This window comes from Diceros bicornis, chromosome 20 (genome assembly GCF_020826845.1).
Source record: "Diceros bicornis minor isolate mBicDic1 chromosome 20, mDicBic1.mat.cur, whole genome shotgun sequence".
Lineage (NCBI taxonomy): Eukaryota > Metazoa > Chordata > Mammalia > Perissodactyla > Rhinocerotidae > Diceros > Diceros bicornis.
Genome location: NC_080759.1, coordinates 34641263 through 34658633, shown reverse-complemented (window position 1 = coordinate 34658633; position 17371 = coordinate 34641263). Strand labels below are relative to the sequence as shown.

General features: G+C 43.6%; 1 protein-coding gene across 1 annotated transcript; it reads left to right on the top strand.

Moving 5' to 3' along the window:
- Positions 1-15587: 15587 nt before the first annotated feature.
- Positions 15588-16997, top strand: RXFP3 (relaxin family peptide receptor 3). The gene has a single exon (XM_058563493.1). The coding sequence runs from the start codon at positions 15588-15590 to the stop codon at positions 16995-16997; it is 1410 nt and encodes a 469-aa protein (XP_058419476.1).
- The last annotated feature ends 374 nt before the right edge of the window (positions 16998-17371 follow it).

Here is a 17371-nt window from a genome sequence, read left to right as displayed (position 1 = left end):
GTTGGAACAACGACACTCCAAAAGCAATGAATACATCTGACACCCAGATCTTGGATTCTAAATACCATTATCCCCTAAAAGGAGCCAAGATTCCTTAGAGAAATGACGGATTCCAGAACTAGGGCTTGGAAAATAGAAGATGAGCCTGAAGCATTTTATTGCTAAAAACAAACAAACAAACAAGGAACGACTCACAGAAAGATGAGGGCATATCAAAAGGAAAGAGGAGCTGGCATGAAAGGGCTCCCACTGGCCAGATCTAGGAAAGTTTAAGCAAAAACTGTATAATGCTAGTAATGATTTATTAGTCATATAATAAATTAAGAATTCATAAATCCATACTGATACAAATAGATAAATGAGTAGAAAAGTTGATGAGGAATGTTAACTTTATATAACTTTAAAGTATCTCCTCTCAAATATTTATTAATTATAAAGGCCAAGAGAGTGCTTTAGAGTGGAGAAGCGTAGCAGATATCACCTTAATCAAGTTAACAAAGAAAGCAAAATCAGTCATGTGGAAAATGAAAACCATGTGTTACCTGATAGGCTTCAATGAGATTTCACATCACTACTGTGAAGTCTCTGCCAAAGATACATAGTCTGAATCTAATAATGAGGAAACATCCAACAAACCAAAATTGAGGGACATTCTACAAAAAACCTGGCTTTTTATCTTCAAAAGGCCATAAAGTCAAAGGAAAACTGAAAAACTGTTCCAGGAGACCAAAGAGATATAATAACTAAACACGACACATGATTCTGAATAGGATCCTTTTGTTACAAAAGACATTGTTGGAACAATTAGTGAAGCTGGAAAGGGGACAGAGGATTGGTGGTAGTTTTGTATCACTGTTAATTTCCTGATTGAGACAGTTGTGGTTATGTAGAAGACTGTCCTTGGTTGTTATGGATACACATTCAAGTATTTGGAGGAGCTGGGGCATCTAGTTGATGATTTACTCTCAAATGATTCAGAACACAAAATATTTTTTTAACTTCACTTCCAACTTTTCTGTAAGCTTGAGATTGTTTCTAAATAAAAAACATCAAATGTAACGATCTATTCTCATTCTTTAAAATAATTCAACGGTTTGTAGAGATGCTGTAGACTTGGAAATTAGAGAAGTCTGGTAAGGAGAAGTCAGTATCGTGGTCTCTGTGCATCTGGGACAAAAGCACCCATGCTGGCAGCTGTGGATGTTATCATTATCAGCCTGTCTATGTTGGTCCTGAACCATGTGGGCACCAGCGTTTCATTCCACCTTAAAGATTAAGTCTGAATTAAAGAATAGTGTACCTGTTGTTCCCAAGGAGAAGAAGAAACTACGGATGGAATATATCAGGGAGCTTTTGAGTGCTACTGCCTTAACAAAAAGAGAATACTTCATTTATTCATTCAACAAATATTTATTGACTGCCTACTATGTCCAGGCATTGGGAATATAGCAATGAATAAAATAATCAGAGACTCTTTCCTCATGCCTGCATATGCTCTAATATGGGGTTGTGGGAGGCAGGGGGGAAAGAGAATAAACCAACAAGAAAATATAGAATATGTAACATAGTGATAAGAACAATGGAGAACAATAAGCAGGCTAAAGAGAACAGGGGTGATTGAGGAGGTGGTTTCCTGTTTTATATAAGGGCGTCAAGAATGGTCTCTCTAATAAGATGATATTAGTAGAAACCTGAAGGATAAAAGAATCTGAGCAAAATAGATATCTAGGAGAAGAACACTCCAGGCTAGAGAAATTAATGGCAAAGACCCTCAATTGTGAATAAGCAAGGATATGCTTTGAGAGCTCAAGGAAAAGCCAGGAGTTAGATGTGGCTGGAGTGTGTGGGCAGGGGGAGAGTGGTGGTGGAGGGGGAGAGGGAAGGGCATGAAGGACCTTAGAGGCCATAGTGAGGACTTTGGATCTCACCCCAAGCAAGTTAAGAAGCGATCGGATAGTTCTGAATAGAGGAATGACAGGAACTGACTTAAGATTTATAAGGATCTCTTTTGCTGCTGGGTTGAGAAGGACTGCAGAAAGGGAAAGGTAGAAGCACAGAGAGCAGTTATGAGGTTATCGAATTAACCCAGGTATGAGATAACGGTGGATTACATCAGGTGGCAGCAAAAGATATGGCGAGAATTGGTCAGATTCTGGATTTATTTTGAAAGGAGAACGAACAAGACTTTCTAATGAATTGAATGTGCTGTATAAGAGAAAGAAACAACTCAGGATGATTGCAAGGTTTAGAGTTCCCAGTAATTGAGATGGGGAAGATGGAAGGTAGAATCGATTTGGTAGGGGTAGGGAAAATCAGAAGTTCAGTTTGAATTATGACTATAGCTGTACGGTATATTTGGAAGTTGCTGAGAGAGTAAATTCTCAAAGTTCTCATCAAAAGGAAAAATATTTTTTTCTTTTTTTTGGTATCGATATGAGATAATGGATGTTAATTAAACTTATTGTGGTAATCATTTTGCAATATATGTAAATCAAGTCATTATGCTGTATACCTTAAACTTATACAGTGCTGTATGTCAATTATATCTCAATAAAACTGAAAGAAAAAAAAAGTTCAGTTTGAGACATGTTAACATGTCTCTCAGACATCTGAATGGAAATGTCAAGTAGGCCACTGAATATACACAAGTCTGGAATTCAGAGAGATGTTCAGGTTGGAGGTATACATTTGGAAGTCAACATAAGTATATGGATGATATTGACAGCCATGAAAAGAAATGAGATTACCTATTGAGTTAACGTGGCAGAGAAGAAAAGAAACATGAGGACTGAATTCTGGGTGCTCCAGATCGAATATATGTGCACCCTCCCCCCAATATTTTTATCTGGAAATCCTAACTACCAATGTGATGGTATTAGGAGGTGGGGTCTTTGGGAGATGATTACGTCAGGGGGGTGGAGCCCTCATGAATGGGATTAACGCACTTATAAAAGAGACCCCAGAGAGCTCCCTCACCCCTTCCACCGTGTGAGGACACAGCAAGGAAATGGCTGTTTATGAACCAAGAAGCAGGTCTAACCAGACACTGAATCTGCCAGCACCTTGATCTTGGATTTCCCAGCCTCCAGGACTGTGAGAAATACATTTCTGTTTTTAAAAGTCACCAAGTCTATGGTATTTTTGTTATAGCAGCCCGAATGAATTAAAACATTAAGGTCACTCCAATATTTAGAGTTCTGGGAAATAAAGAGGAATCAGCAAAGAAGACAGAGGGGTGGCCAACAAAATAAGAAGAGAATCAAGAGATTGCAGTATATTTGAAATCCAGTGAGGAAAGTTTTTAAGGAGGACTGATTCACCAGCTCAAACTGGGGGTAAGGAGGTGAGGACAGTCCTGGCTCTACATACTCAGCTACGTGGAAGAAAAACACGGAAGAGAGACACCAAAGATCAAGTTTGTTCATTAGGAAACAGTAACGCCATCCACCAGTCAATGCAGTTCAATCCACGTCCTTGAAATCTGACCAGATTAGAAATTCTCTCATGGAGAGTAGTGTCAGGAAGGGAGGGAGGTGCCAGGGAATGTCCACAATCCTAGTTCACTCCACTCTTTCTATTCTCTTAACCCACTGGGCTCAAGCAGAACCTGTGAGTAGCCTGGGCTGGGCTTCTCCTCCTCAAAGGAAAAAACCAGCTGAGAGTGTCAGGGGTCCTGCTTGGTCTCAGAGGGCCACTCCTCTGTTTATCACTGCTCTTCAGTATCCTCCTGAGATCATCGACAGCAGGACGTCAGCCATGAAGCCAAGAAACTTTGAAGTAGCAATAAGGATACACCATAATAATATTCACTTTTTGTTGCTTTATTGAAGTATACTGTAAACTGCACGTTTAAAGTGTACAATTTTGTGTTGATGTAGGTATATACACATCTGTGAAATCCTTACCACAATAAGTTTTGACATATATATGTGTACGTGTGTGTGTCAAACCAGAAGTTTCCTCCTGCCCCTTTGTAATCTCTTCCTCTTGGCCCTACTTGCATCACCTCCAACCGCAGGTAGCCACTGTCCTGCCTTCCGTCACTGGAGACTAGTTAGCACTTTCTAGAATTTTATATAAATGGAGTGGTACAGTATGGACTCACTTTTGTCTGCCTTCTTTCACTCTGTGTAATTATTTGAGATTCAGGGATGTTTTGTGTGCCAATACCCTGCTCCTTTTTATTTCCACATAGTATTCCATTATATGGATCTATCGCAATTGGTCTATTCATTCACCTCGTCACTAATTTATCTGTTAACCTTTGGAAGAATGATGAAAGGAACACCTAGTCATGGACACCTAGCCTAAAGTCAGGTCAATGAGTGCATACCACTAATTCACATTAAAGATCTTCCCCTGCAAATGATGAAGCAGTGGCCCTAAGTGCTCCCACAATTGCATTTCAGTGAACAGGATATGTTTCTCCTCAAGATAAAATGACTTTAAAAGATACACATCAAAATTGGCTTTGAAGTTAACCTTGGATTAAGATAAAGACCTCTCTACGGTGTTGTAGAGAGTCTCAACAGAGCTTGCCCACACTGCCTAACAGAGGTTAGTTTATCTCCACAGCTGTGAGGTGAGTATTTGCAGCACTGTGAGTCTCCAGAGCACAGAAAGCCAGACTCTGCTCTCAGAGACCCTTTCATGAGGCCCAGGGGACAGCTGGCAGAGGGCGAGATGCCTCTGCTAACACCTTTATCCACCTTGGCCATGCTCTCCAAATGGTGCCTGACAGGATCGCCTCCTTGGCAACGAGAAGTCCTCCTTTGTTGCTTCATAGCCGCTCTGAGTGCTGCAGATAACACTGACCCACACTACTAGTTACTTGCTTCCCTGTCCCACTAAATCCCCACCAAGTCTCCTGAGAGGTCTCCAAGAGCACATGGTGGTATTGATTCAGTCACTGCTTCCCGCAGTAAAGCAGTGGCCGTGATCAGATTAAGGTATTGTGATTCATTTTTTGAAGGTAAGAAGGGTGATATGTATATGGATAGACTGATGAGGTCTTTGAAACCCAGTGTGAGAAAATTAGGAACACAGGATATGTTTGTTGAATATACAGATTAGTATGTAAACCAGAGAGAAATCTCTTGAAAGACTCATAGAAACAAGCGATGTTATCAAATGGTAAAATAGAAAGTGGGAAACTGAGCTGCATTTCATACAGTGAGATTCAAGTTAATGAATCTTATGATTCGTTATGATTGATTTTCCACTTGGTTATAAACTGTGTAAGTACAGGGAATATATTTTTTATTCATTTCTGCCTTTCTCTCAAAGGAAAATGGTAAATGAATATTTAGTCTGAGGATGGGTTTGGGTGGAAGACTTATTGGGGAATATTCTGGGGAATGATCTGCTTTGAGGCCCATGGAGACACCCCTCTATTAAAGGGTTGGCTTCCTCTCCTAACTTCCACCTGACCTTGGGAAATAGATTCTCTTTAGTATTAGATAGTCCCTCCTCTCTTTGCCCTAAGGAATAAATATTCTCCTTTGTGGGTTTGCTGAAAGCAAATGTAACTATTTAAATCACCAGTCACTGCAGCAAAGAGAGGTTTGTTAATATTGACCTAAGGGACACTTGCTAAAACAGAAGCACTGTGTGTACCTCAGCAGAAGGTAAGGCATTGGCCACCGCTCAGGGGATGATGGCAGTGTTCTGAGCACCCCTCTCTGTCATTTCTGCACATGGTTCTGGTTCTAGTATCTAATCTTGGAATATAGACAAGACAGAGGAACCAACAGCTGGCACTCTGCTGGTGAGGATTTGGTAAATGAGACCCAAATCCTGGGTCCATAAGCAGTTTTATGGGAAGGGAAGGGGTAAAATATCTATAATGTGTGTGTGTGTGTATGTGTGTGAGGAAGATCAGCCCTGAGCTAACATCCGTGCTACTCCTCCTCTTTTTTTTTACTGAGGAAGACTGGCCCCGAGCTAACATCTATTGCCAATCCTCCTCCTTTTTTTCCCCAAAGCCCCAGTAGATAGTTGTATGTCATAGTTGCACATCCTTCTAGTTGCTGTATGTGGGACGCCGCCTCAGCATGGCCTGAGAAGCGGTGTGTCAGTGTGCGCCCGGGATCCGAACCCCTGCCCCCAGTAGCGGAGCGCACGCACTTAACCGCTAAGCCACGGGGCCGGCCCCAAATAGCTATAATTTACTGCAAAATATTTCATTATTGATGATATTAGTATGTGTTACTTTTAATTTACACAATGGAAAAAAGAATGTGAACCTTGAGAATGGTTAGGTATTATTTAATCAAAAGTTCACACTACGAGTCAGCAACTAAACGTACTGCAACTGTCTTTATCTCTAATAAATGCCAGATGTCTCTTAACTAAAATATTGAAGATATGTGGCTTGATTAAGATATCGTAGAGACACTCCCTGACCTTGTATAAACAGGATATAAATATCTAGCAAAAAAGGATTTCCATTTTCAACCATGATAGTAAAGGGCATGCAATTTGCCCTTTCAACTTAACTAAAAAAAAAAAATGGGTAAAATATATGAAACAATGCCTTTTAGACATTGGGCAACAAGCAGCACAGGACAACAATCCCTGAGAGGAGGCAAACAAGTGACGTGAGCCCTACGATTACCCAGATTACTGCCTAGAGAGAGTTTCCAGGTTGCAGTGCAGGGAGGGGGACCCCACACAGCTCAGCGGTCTCCCTAAATTGAAGAGACAGTTAAGAATTCAAGGAAGCCAAAGGAGCTAAGAGTTTGCAAGGCAGACTATGAAAGAGGAGAGACCCACACAGAGAGGACAGAGCTGCATGTGGATAGAGTTTCAGAAATGTGTAGAGGATTCCCTGCAAGCTTTTAACTGGGAACTGCTCAGCCATGCATGAGAATAAACTATCTGAAGCAGGAGAAAAAAGAAAACACTGGAAAGCTTCAGGTGGAACAATTCCAATGATGACACAGGGCCAAGAATAGTTTGCTTTCCTACCAGTCAAATCGGAAAAAATCTTGTAACACACAAGGTATCAGAAGAATATTGCCTCAGAACTGGGACAAAATTAGACTTGGAATAAAGATTGTCCTGGTCTCACCTAAAGAAACTTAAAAGCAAGCCTTCAAAGGACCAGACTGTTTATAAGTAACTTAAATGTGACCCAAAACCAAGTGCAAGAATATTTAAAGAATACAAAAATAATACAAGAAACCAACAAGGTAAAATTCACCATGTGTGTCAAAAATGATCAGGCATGCCAAGAAGCAGGGAAATGCAGTTCAAAATGAGGAGAAAAGTCAATCAATAGAAACAGACCCAGAAATGACATTTACGATAGAATTAGTAGATGAAGATATTTTTTAAGTTATAATAATTACATTTTATAGGTTTAAAAAGATAGAAGAAAGCACGAGCATGTTGAGGAGAGATATAAAAAAAGATCCAAGTCGAACATCTGGGGATGAAAAAAGCAATGTCTGAGATGAAAACTACACTACATGGTATTACTAGCTGATTAGACACTGCAGAAGAAAATATTAGTGAACCTGAAGTCATAGAAACTATCCAAAATGAAACACACAGATAAAAAGACTGAAAAAAAAAAAAAAACCGACACTGCATCAAGGAGCTGTGGAACAACTTCAAATAGCCTAATATACATGTAACTGAAGTTCCCAAAAGGGTTGAGGGGAATCAAAAACTGTTTGAAGAAATAATGGCCAAAATCTTTCCAAATTTGATGAAGACTATAAACTCATATATTCAAGAAGTTCAATAAATCCCAAGCACAAGAACCCTTTGTGCTAGATGCCAGCTAGATTCATTGAGCCTACAGAACAGGTTGTACAATTCTTTTGTTTCTGCTTACAAATAAATGTGTGTGGCAGAACTTGTTATGAGATATGCTTCTTTGAAACCTGATAGAGATGGGACCAAGATCATCTCTTACCCACCTCTAACTGTGGGTGACTATTGATTTTTAACAAAAGGAACCTAAATGCTATACAAGAAAAGTCAGCCTAAGTTAGTTTGCAATGACAGAAGTGGGAAGAGTGTAGGGACGGATATTCAAAAGCATTCCTAAATGACTTTGTAATTGTTAGACCTGTGTGTAAAGGCTACAATTGCTCCTCTGATCATGAGTAAGTAAGCAAGGAAATGAGCGGAAATGTCAACTCTTGACTGAATATGAGACAACTCGGAGAACCTAGGACTGGACGCTCCTGGTCCATCCCTGATTGAGTCACAAACAGGCCTAGAAGTTAATGATGAGTTAAGATGACCTGTGCCATCTTCAAAGAAGCAACAGGGGATCTAGGGCAGTGGTTTTGAGCTTCGGCTGTGCATTAGAATAATGTGGGGAACTGTGCAAAAAATAACACCTGGATCTCACTCCAGACTTATTAAATCAGAATTCCTAGGGGTAGAAACCCAGGTACTGGAATGTTTTTAAGCTCCTTAAGAGATTCTAAGACAGCTAAAGAAACAGTGTATCAATAGGCTATCCTGGCTGCAGAGATTTTGCTGTGTTTTGTTTCATTCTCTGACGGGCATTCATAACCTTAGAAGGGAAAAGTAATCAGTCTCCATACCCCCATGCCCTCCCTCCTATCACATTCTATTTTCTTGTTAGGTGAGCTTTCTCTAAGGGGAAGAGTGGCTAACAACTTCGTGTGTGTGAGTGTGTTTCAGAGTAGGAGTTGGGGGGAAAGCTACTTCTTTGTTTTAGAACAGTTTTCTCAAACTTTAGTACATCAAAATCACCTGGAGGGCTTGTTAAACCCTAGATTGCCGGGCCCGACCCCAGAATTCATGATTCTGTAGACATTGGGTGGGGCCTGAGAATTTGCATGTCTAACAAGCTCCCAGGTGATGCTGGCTGGGACCATATTTTGAGAATCACTATTTTAGAGGGCGTGAGGTGATTAGGTTGAGTTTTTTCTCAATGGTGAAAGAAATGGAGTTTCAATAATTAAAAAAGGAAGTGCTCAACTCCAGAAGATGGTGAGCCTTAGGAACTGGGATAGGAGGAAGGCTGGAGATTCCAGAACAGGTTCAGAGCCTACCAACAATGCAGCATCCCAGAGCGAGGATGACTATACGACGTCTTACGGCATTAGGGCCATGATGTTGAGACACTCAATAGAGGACTCCAGAGCTGATATCATTTTGATAAACAAAGCTGCCAGCAGAGCTGCCCAATTTGTTAGGCCACTCAGACCTAGACAAGTAACAACAGTAGCAGTGTACCAGCACGGCATGAGGACCAGGGTCCTCCCTCTCTTCTCCAGACTGCATGAGCCTAGGGTACAGCCCCAATCAAGAGCCAGAAGTCACCAAAGTTGACTGGTCTTGATTTCTCTCCAACTTAGGGGATCCTTAAGCTGGCTTTAATTTGATTCAGAAAAATGTGAAATGAAATGTGACATTTTTTGCTTTCAGAATGCTGTAATCCACACTTGTTTTAATAACTTCTTATGAAACAAGTCTCAATTAACTATTTGACTGGGAACCACAGTCGTTTCTCTGATTACAGAGGCCCTCTTAACTAGGGCAAAGGTCAGGGGGAATGCTGCTTCCAATGCACTGAGAACGGCAGTTGCCAAGCTGTGAATGTGTGGAACATGGGGGAGGAGGACTGGAGAAGCACTTGAAACAGAGTTTACAGATGACTGCAGGGGCTTCCAACTGGGAACTGTTTTTTTATTGTTGAATGAATGTTAATGGTTAGTAAGAAATGGAATTAATGACTCATTCATGGGTTCAAGCTGCATATAATTTTCCAGGCAGTATATCAGGAACTGAGGATACAAAGAGATTAAACATGGAATACAGTTCTCAAGAAGTATTCAGTTTAGAGGGGGGGTAGCTGTTTACTACTGTCTGTCTGAGACAATAATAAGCACTATAATAAATGTTCATATAAAGTCCTTTGGGAGCACAGAAAGAGTGACTAATTCTCTCTAGAAAATATTAGGAATAATAAAATCTCCAAAGAGGAAATAATGTCTGAGTTGAACCTTGAAGAAAAATCGGTCATTCACCAGTCAGGCAAAAGGGGTAGGAGAGAAATGTCCATTTAGACAAAGAGAACACAGTGGACAAAGAAGAGGAGAGGGAGATTGCTTATCAAAATATTAGGAATGACTAGTGGGGTAGTGTCAGTGCAGTTCAGTGTTAGGGGTGTTGTAGCTGGCGGAGGTAAGTTGACAAGAGTGGTTCAAAAGAAGGTGGCACCATATTGAGAAGACCCCATATTCATATTCTGCTGATATGAGTGAGTATAACAGTAGAGGTTTAAAGAAATGTTTATACATTTCCATACCTATTAGTTAACTTCTGCCGTAAGCCCCCCTGTGTAACCCCACCCTGGGCTTCTCTGGTCCTTTCTTGAGACCCCCTCCACTCATCTCTCTATGACCCAGCAACTAGAAGGTTAATCCCTGACATAGCAAGGGTCCTTCATGTATTTCTGCTCTTATCTTTAATATTTCCATACTTCTTCTTTCTTTAGAATTAATTTATTTGTCTTCCTCTAGTATCTTGAGTTGGAAGCCTAGATGGTTGATGTTTAACCTTTCTTCTTTTCAAAAACATGCATGTCACTATAAATTTCCCTCTAAGATCTGCTTTAGTTGCATCCCACAAATTTTGGTACATCATATTTTATTATGATTTACTATAAACTATTTTATAATTTATTTTATAACATCTTATAAATGTTAGTTCTTTAACTCATGGGTTATTTAAAATGTGTTCCTTAATTTGGAAACATTTGAGGACTTCTAATTATCAATCTTTTGTTGGTTTCTAGTTTAATTCCACTGTGCTCAAAATACACATCTGTGTGATTTCAATCCTTTGAAATTTGTTGAAACTTGATTTTGGCCCAGCATGTGGCTTATTTTGGTGAATATTCTATGCAGACTTGAAGAAAGTGTGTATTTTCTGGTTGTTCAGAATAAAGTGTAGAACTTACCCTTAGAATGTGCCTCTTCTGGGGTTTTGACTGAAAGCCTGGACTATTTACTCATTCCCCTCCACTTTACTAGGCTCAAACTTCAATCTCTGTTGCCCCAGCACTGTGTAGCTGTTGAAATATTGCTCAGCTGAGTAGACTTTCAACTCCTGTTCTCTGCTGGATACTCTGACAACCTGCCTTACAGTTGTAGTCAGCCTTTAAGATGGTCCCAATGATCCCTGATTCCTAGTAATCATATTCTTGTATAACTCCCCTCTCCTTGAGTGTGGACTAGACTTACTGACTCACCTCTAAAGAATAAAACATGGCAGAAGTGGTGGGAGTGTCACTTCTGATATTAGGCCATAAAAAGACCATAGCTTTCATGCCGAGTTCTCGTGCTCTCTCTCATCACTTACCCTGGTGGAAACCAGCTGCCATAATGGGAAGCAGCCAGGTGGAGAATCCCACCTGGGGAAAGACCAAGGTTACCAAGAACCATGTCAGTGAGCTTAGAGGCAGATTCCTCTCCCTACCATGAAAGCCTCCAGATGAAACCACAGCCCCAACTGATAGTTTGACTGCAACCTTGTGAGAGACCTTGAGCCAATGACACTTGCTGCACCTGGATTCCTGACCTACAGAAACTGTGAGATGATAAATGTTTGTTGTTTTAAGCCATAAAGTTTTAGCATAAATTGGTATTCAGCAAGAGATAACTAATGCCGAGAGAAATGGAGAGAAGTAGATGGATTCAGGAATTTTTGGGTTTGGGGAATTTTTGTTTTTGTTCTTGAGAACATGCTAACAGGACCTACTAGATGGGCTTAGAATGGCTATACTGGAAAATGAGAAATAAAGAATTACTCTTGTGGTTTTAGCTTGAACAGTTAAGTGACTAGTAATGCCATTTACTAAGATTGAGAAATTTAAAAGAAAATCGGTAACCATGTAGAAATGTCAAGTAGTAGTTAGATTTACAACTCTGGAGTTCTGGGGATAAAGGGCTAGAAATCAGATTTGGGATAATAATAGTATCAAGCTCACTAGTTGTGAGCATTAGGTGAGATGATGCAGATTAAACTCTTTGCACAGTGTGAATAGTTGTTATCTGTAATGGGTAGAATTGTGTCCCTCAGAAAGATATGCTCAAGTCATAGTCCTGGTACCTGTGAATGTGACCTTGTTTGTAAATAGGATCTTTGCAGATGCAGTTAGTTAAGATGAAGTCATACTGGATTAAAGTGGACCCTAATTCAATGACTAATGTCCTTATAAGAAGAGAAAACAGACAGCCAGATACACACAGAGAGGAGAATGTCATCTGAAGACAGAGACAGAGATAGGAGTGATATAGCTACAAGCCAAGGAATCACCTTAGAACCATCAGAAGCTAGGAGAGAAGCATGGGATGGTTTATTCCTCAAAACTTCTAGAAGGAATCAACTCTGCCAACACATTGATTTCTGACTTCTAGCCTCCAGAACGTTGAGAGAATAAATTTCTGTTGTTTTAAACCACAGTTTGTAGTAATTTGTTACAGCAACCCTAGGAAAATAATAGTGTCCAAATAAATGTGTAATGTGAGTAGTTATCATGGCTTCTATTATTCATATGGTATGACTGTTGTTGTTGTTATATGTCCAAACACCTAACACATTGCTTTGCATACAGTAGGAACTCAGTTCATAATTGTGGTAGAATAAGAGATCTGTGATTTCTGCTTTTGGACAGCACTCTCTGAAAGCCATACTTGGGAACAGCCTCTCCTGAGGGCTCGATCTGTGTGGTGTTGGCTAGTACTCAAGGCCTGGCATACCTCAGGAGCACGTGGCCCTCCCAGTCCAACAAGGAAGAAAATGTCACTGTAGGGCCTAAACGTGATTTTAGGGAAACTTGGCAAAACCCTCTTCTCTTCCTTTGCTTCCAATCTCAGTGTGTGATAAGCCATCGCTGGACATTATTTCTTCTTTGGCACTTAAATTTTTTTACACGAAGAATTAGAAAAGGAATAAAAGTCCAGATGTTCCCAAACTTGGGGGAAAATTAGTATCACCTAGAAGAATGTGTTTAAAATGTAGATTCTTGGGCCCCTTTCCAACTCCACTGAGAATCAGAATCTCTGGGGCCAGCATGGGGCTGGGAGGAGGGCTGCAACCTAACATTTCTAGCAAGCTGCCCAGCTGACGCTGATGTCGCCTGCTCAGCACCTATTCTCAGAATATTTGAAAACCACATTTCCTTCTATATAAAAATGAGGAAACTGAGGCAAAGAGCTTTCAGGGTATGCCCTAGGCTACCTTGTTTTTCAACATCACCTCGAAATATTAAAAAAAAAAAACAAAAAAAAAACCACTTTTTTTTGAGGAAGATTAGCCCTGAGCTAACATCTGTTGCCAATCTTCCTCTTTTGCTGAGGAAGATTGGCCCTGGGCTAACATCCATGCCCATCTTCCTCTACTTTACACGGGAGGCAGCCACAGAACGGCTTTGATAAGCGGTGGGTAGGTCTGCACCCGGACCTGAACCTATGAACCCCAGGCTGGAGAAGCAGAGTGCCAGAACTTACTCGCTACACCACCCAGCCTGCCCCCTAAAAAATGTTTTGTCTTAGTAAAGGAGAGAGAAAAATTTGATGGAGAAAGAACTAGTAAAAAAGTGAACGTTGAGGTTGAAGGTGAGGCTACTGAAACAAGGATAAGCGGTACCCGCATAAGCAGCCTGTGGATTGGGAAGGCTATCAGGGCAGGGCTGAGCTTCTCCAGATAAAACTGTTGGAAAGACGTGGTTTGGTTTGGATTTTGGTTTTATCAGAGCCCTGGCGCCCTCTAGCGGGAAGGCTGAGCAGTCCAGCGTCTGTACCGAAGCGTGTTCTCACTTTGAAACTGTGTTCTCGCTTTGGAATCAAGATTGTTTCCCTTCATATGTTTTGGGTACCATGTCTCTTTTTTCACTGATTTTTCTATCTCTTCTGCTTTAAAGTCACAGCCTCCTCATCTCTATAAGTAAAGTCGCAAGCTCTGCATTACCCCAGGTCTGAGGACAACTATGCTTAAGATACTTTTGTTTCAGTTAGTCCCAGACAGTGAGGAAACATTTCAAATCTCTTAAATCCAACCTAAAAAGTGCAATTTACACTAGAGCAGTTGCGCTGGCATTTAAATAAACTGCAATTTGAGAAGTAATTCAAATGGTTTACACTAGTTCCCCCTGCCCAAAGGAACTTAGAAGATTCCTTAGAATTGACTTCCATTGGTCTGAAAACACCTGGCAAAGAGTTCTGATTATAATAGTAGTGGAAATAGGGGGGCTGGTGGTCCCAAAACAACCCTCTGGGATCTCCTATTCCAACTGCATCAAGGTAAAGACAGGGCGAGTTTATGTGAGGAAACAATTTGTTGAAGAGCTTTGCGCTGAGAGCTAGACAGGTGGTATCTAATGTCTGTGAAGTCGGCTCACCAGTTATATGCTTCGCTTAGCTCCAGTTCTCAGAATATACCAAAGCAGAGAGCAACGCTTGAACCGAGAGTTCTGCTATGTGAAGAGCTTTGAAAATCCTGACAATCACAGACACCAATTAAAGTGGTCAGCTAATTAAAACAAGCAAAATGGAACTTGAGTTTGTGTATTCAGTTAGAGCCCATTATCTGATTTAGGACCTGGGCATGAAGAGAGGACACTATCATTGCTTTTAAAAAGAAAAATGGGCAGGATATTGTGTAGTTTTAGAACCATCCTTCATCAAATGGGATAATTTCAAAGATCAAGTGGAAGTAAGAAAAAATCTAATAGTTATGTTTAGGAATAAGAAAGGAAAAGGGATCTCAAATCAATGCAGACTTTCTCCAGCAAATAGGAAAATAAAGGGTTATGACTATTTCCTTCTGAAACTTTGAAGGGGAAAAGGGGTGTTGGCCGGCGGCCCCGCATGCTGCCCACCACTCTTTCCTCCCCCGCGGCGGGCGCGGAGAAGTTCAGCACCTCGGAAAGCGCCCCCTCTCGCCTCGAGGAGTTTACGCATGCTCTTTCGGATTCCACAGCCTCGGCTTTGCGAGTATAACTCCGCGAGCGTCTTGCGAATATAACTCGGGTGAGCGTCGCTGGTAACTCACTGGGAGTTGACAACAACGGAGAGACGAGACATGAGGCAGCGAGAACGACATCGAAAGACCTCCAGAGAGTCAGAGCGAGGTAGACGGAGCTCTCCTATCTTTTTCCTTCAGAGGACAGAAATCTCGCCCAAGAGGAAACCGACAAAGGTATTTGAAAGAGAGGGAGCGGGCGCCCAGCAGCGGTCCTGAGAGGCCGGGTGGGTTATACGCTAGTGCCCAAATGACAGCGGGAAACGCAGCGGTGCAAGTCAGCGTCGTACAGTAGAGATCCCGAGACTCCGACCTTGGCGGGATAACTCTTGGACGCTGACCGTTCGCTTTAGGAGCTGCGCTCCTCTGCTCTCTAACTCCCCTCAGAGTAGACGCTGAGCGCAACTCCCGCACGCCTGGGATGCGCTTGGCACCCAATTCCTAGGCTCTATCTTCAGCAGCTGCTTTGAAAGCTCCCACACACCCTGCGCCCTCACCCCGACAGAAGCCCGGGCGGGCTGGACTCTCTTAGCTCTTGTCCCCAGAACACGACCTAGAGGCACCTGCGCATGCAGGTGGCCGCTTTAGCCACGATAGCCACCATGAACAAGGCGGCTGGCGGGGACGAGCTCGCAGAACTCTTCCGTCCGATCCCGGACCTTCTGCAGGCGGCCAACACCAGCGGCAACGCGTCGCTGCAGCTCCAGGACTTGTGGTGGGGGCTGGGGCTAGAGTTGCCGGACGGCGCCGCGCCAGGACATCCCCCGGGTAGCGGCGGGGCGGAGAGCGCGGACACCGAGGCCCGGGTGCGGATCCTCATCAGCGTGGTGTACTGGGTGGTTTGCGCGTTGGGGCTGGCGGGCAACCTGCTGGTGCTCTACCTGATGAAGAGTAAGCAGGGCTGGCGCAAGTCCTCCATCAACCTCTTTGTCACCAACTTGGCGCTGACAGACTTTCAGTTCGTGCTCACTCTGCCCTTCTGGGCAGTGGAGAACGCTCTCGACTTCAAATGGCCCTTCGGCAAGGCCATGTGTAAGATCGTATCCATAGTGACGTCCATGAACATGTACGCTAGCGTCTTCTTCCTTACCGCCATGAGCGTGACGCGATACCACTCGGTGGCCTCAGCTCTTAAGAGCCACCGGACCCGAGGGCACGGCCGGGGCGACTGCTGCGGCCAGAGCCTGGAGGACAGCTGCTGCTTCTCCGCCAAGGCGCTGTGCCTGTTGATCTGGGCCTCGGCTGCGCTGGCCTCGCTGCCCAATGCCATCTTCTCCACCACGATCAAGGTGATGGGCGAGGAGCTGTGCCTGGTGCGCTTTCCGGAGAAGCTGCTGGGCGGTGACAGGCAGTTCTGGCTGGGCCTCTACCATTTGCAGAAGGTGCTGCTAGGCTTCGTGCTGCCGCTGGGCATCATTAGCCTGTGCTATCTGCTGCTCGTGCGCTTCATCTCCGACCGCCGTGTGGCAGGGACAGAAGGAGGCCCCTCAGCGGCTGGGGGAGGCCTGGCTGGACCCAGCGCCCGGAGACGGTCTAAGGTCACCAAATCAGTGACCATCGTGGTCCTATCCTTCTTCCTGTGTTGGCTGCCCAACCAGGCGCTCACCACCTGGAGCATCCTCATCAAGTTCAACGCAGTGCCCTTCAGCCAAGAGTACTTCCTGTGCCAGGTATATGCGTTCCCAGTGAGTGTGTGCCTGGCTCACTCCAACAGCTGCCTCAACCCCATCCTTTACTGCCTTGTGCGCCGCGAGTTCCGCAAGGCGCTCAAGAACTTGCTGTGGCGCATCGCGTCGCCTTCCCTCACCAGCATGCGCCCCTTCACCGCCACCACTAAGCCGGAGCCCGAGGATCAGGGGCTGCAGGCCCTGGCTCCCCTCCACCCGGCAGCGGAGCCGGACCTGCTCTTCTACCCGCCTGGCGTGGTGGTCTATAGTGGGGGGCGCTACGACCTGCTGCCCAGCAGCTCCGCCCACTGACGCAGGCTGAGGCCCAATGTGCGCAGACACTGCAAAGTGGTCTTCTCCGGGCGGGAAAAGAGGAGAGCCGAGTAGGGGATGCTGGGGGCCCCCCGGATCAAGGGGTAGGAGGGACAAGAATGCGGAGAAGTGCAGAGGACAGCCTGTGAAACGGCCGAAGGACTCTCTCAGGAGAGGAGAGGCTGTGAAACCGGGTGGAGAGAGGAAGCTGGCAAAGGGGTGGAGATCAGCCTCATAGGGCCAGGCCGCCAGCCTCTGTCCCACTTCCCTCCACACACACTCCTTCCTCTTTCTACTCTGTCAACGCTGGGCAGTGTGGGAGCGCCCAGAAGTGCGGAGAGGCATTAGGAATGTAGAGAATTGGGGCTCGAGGA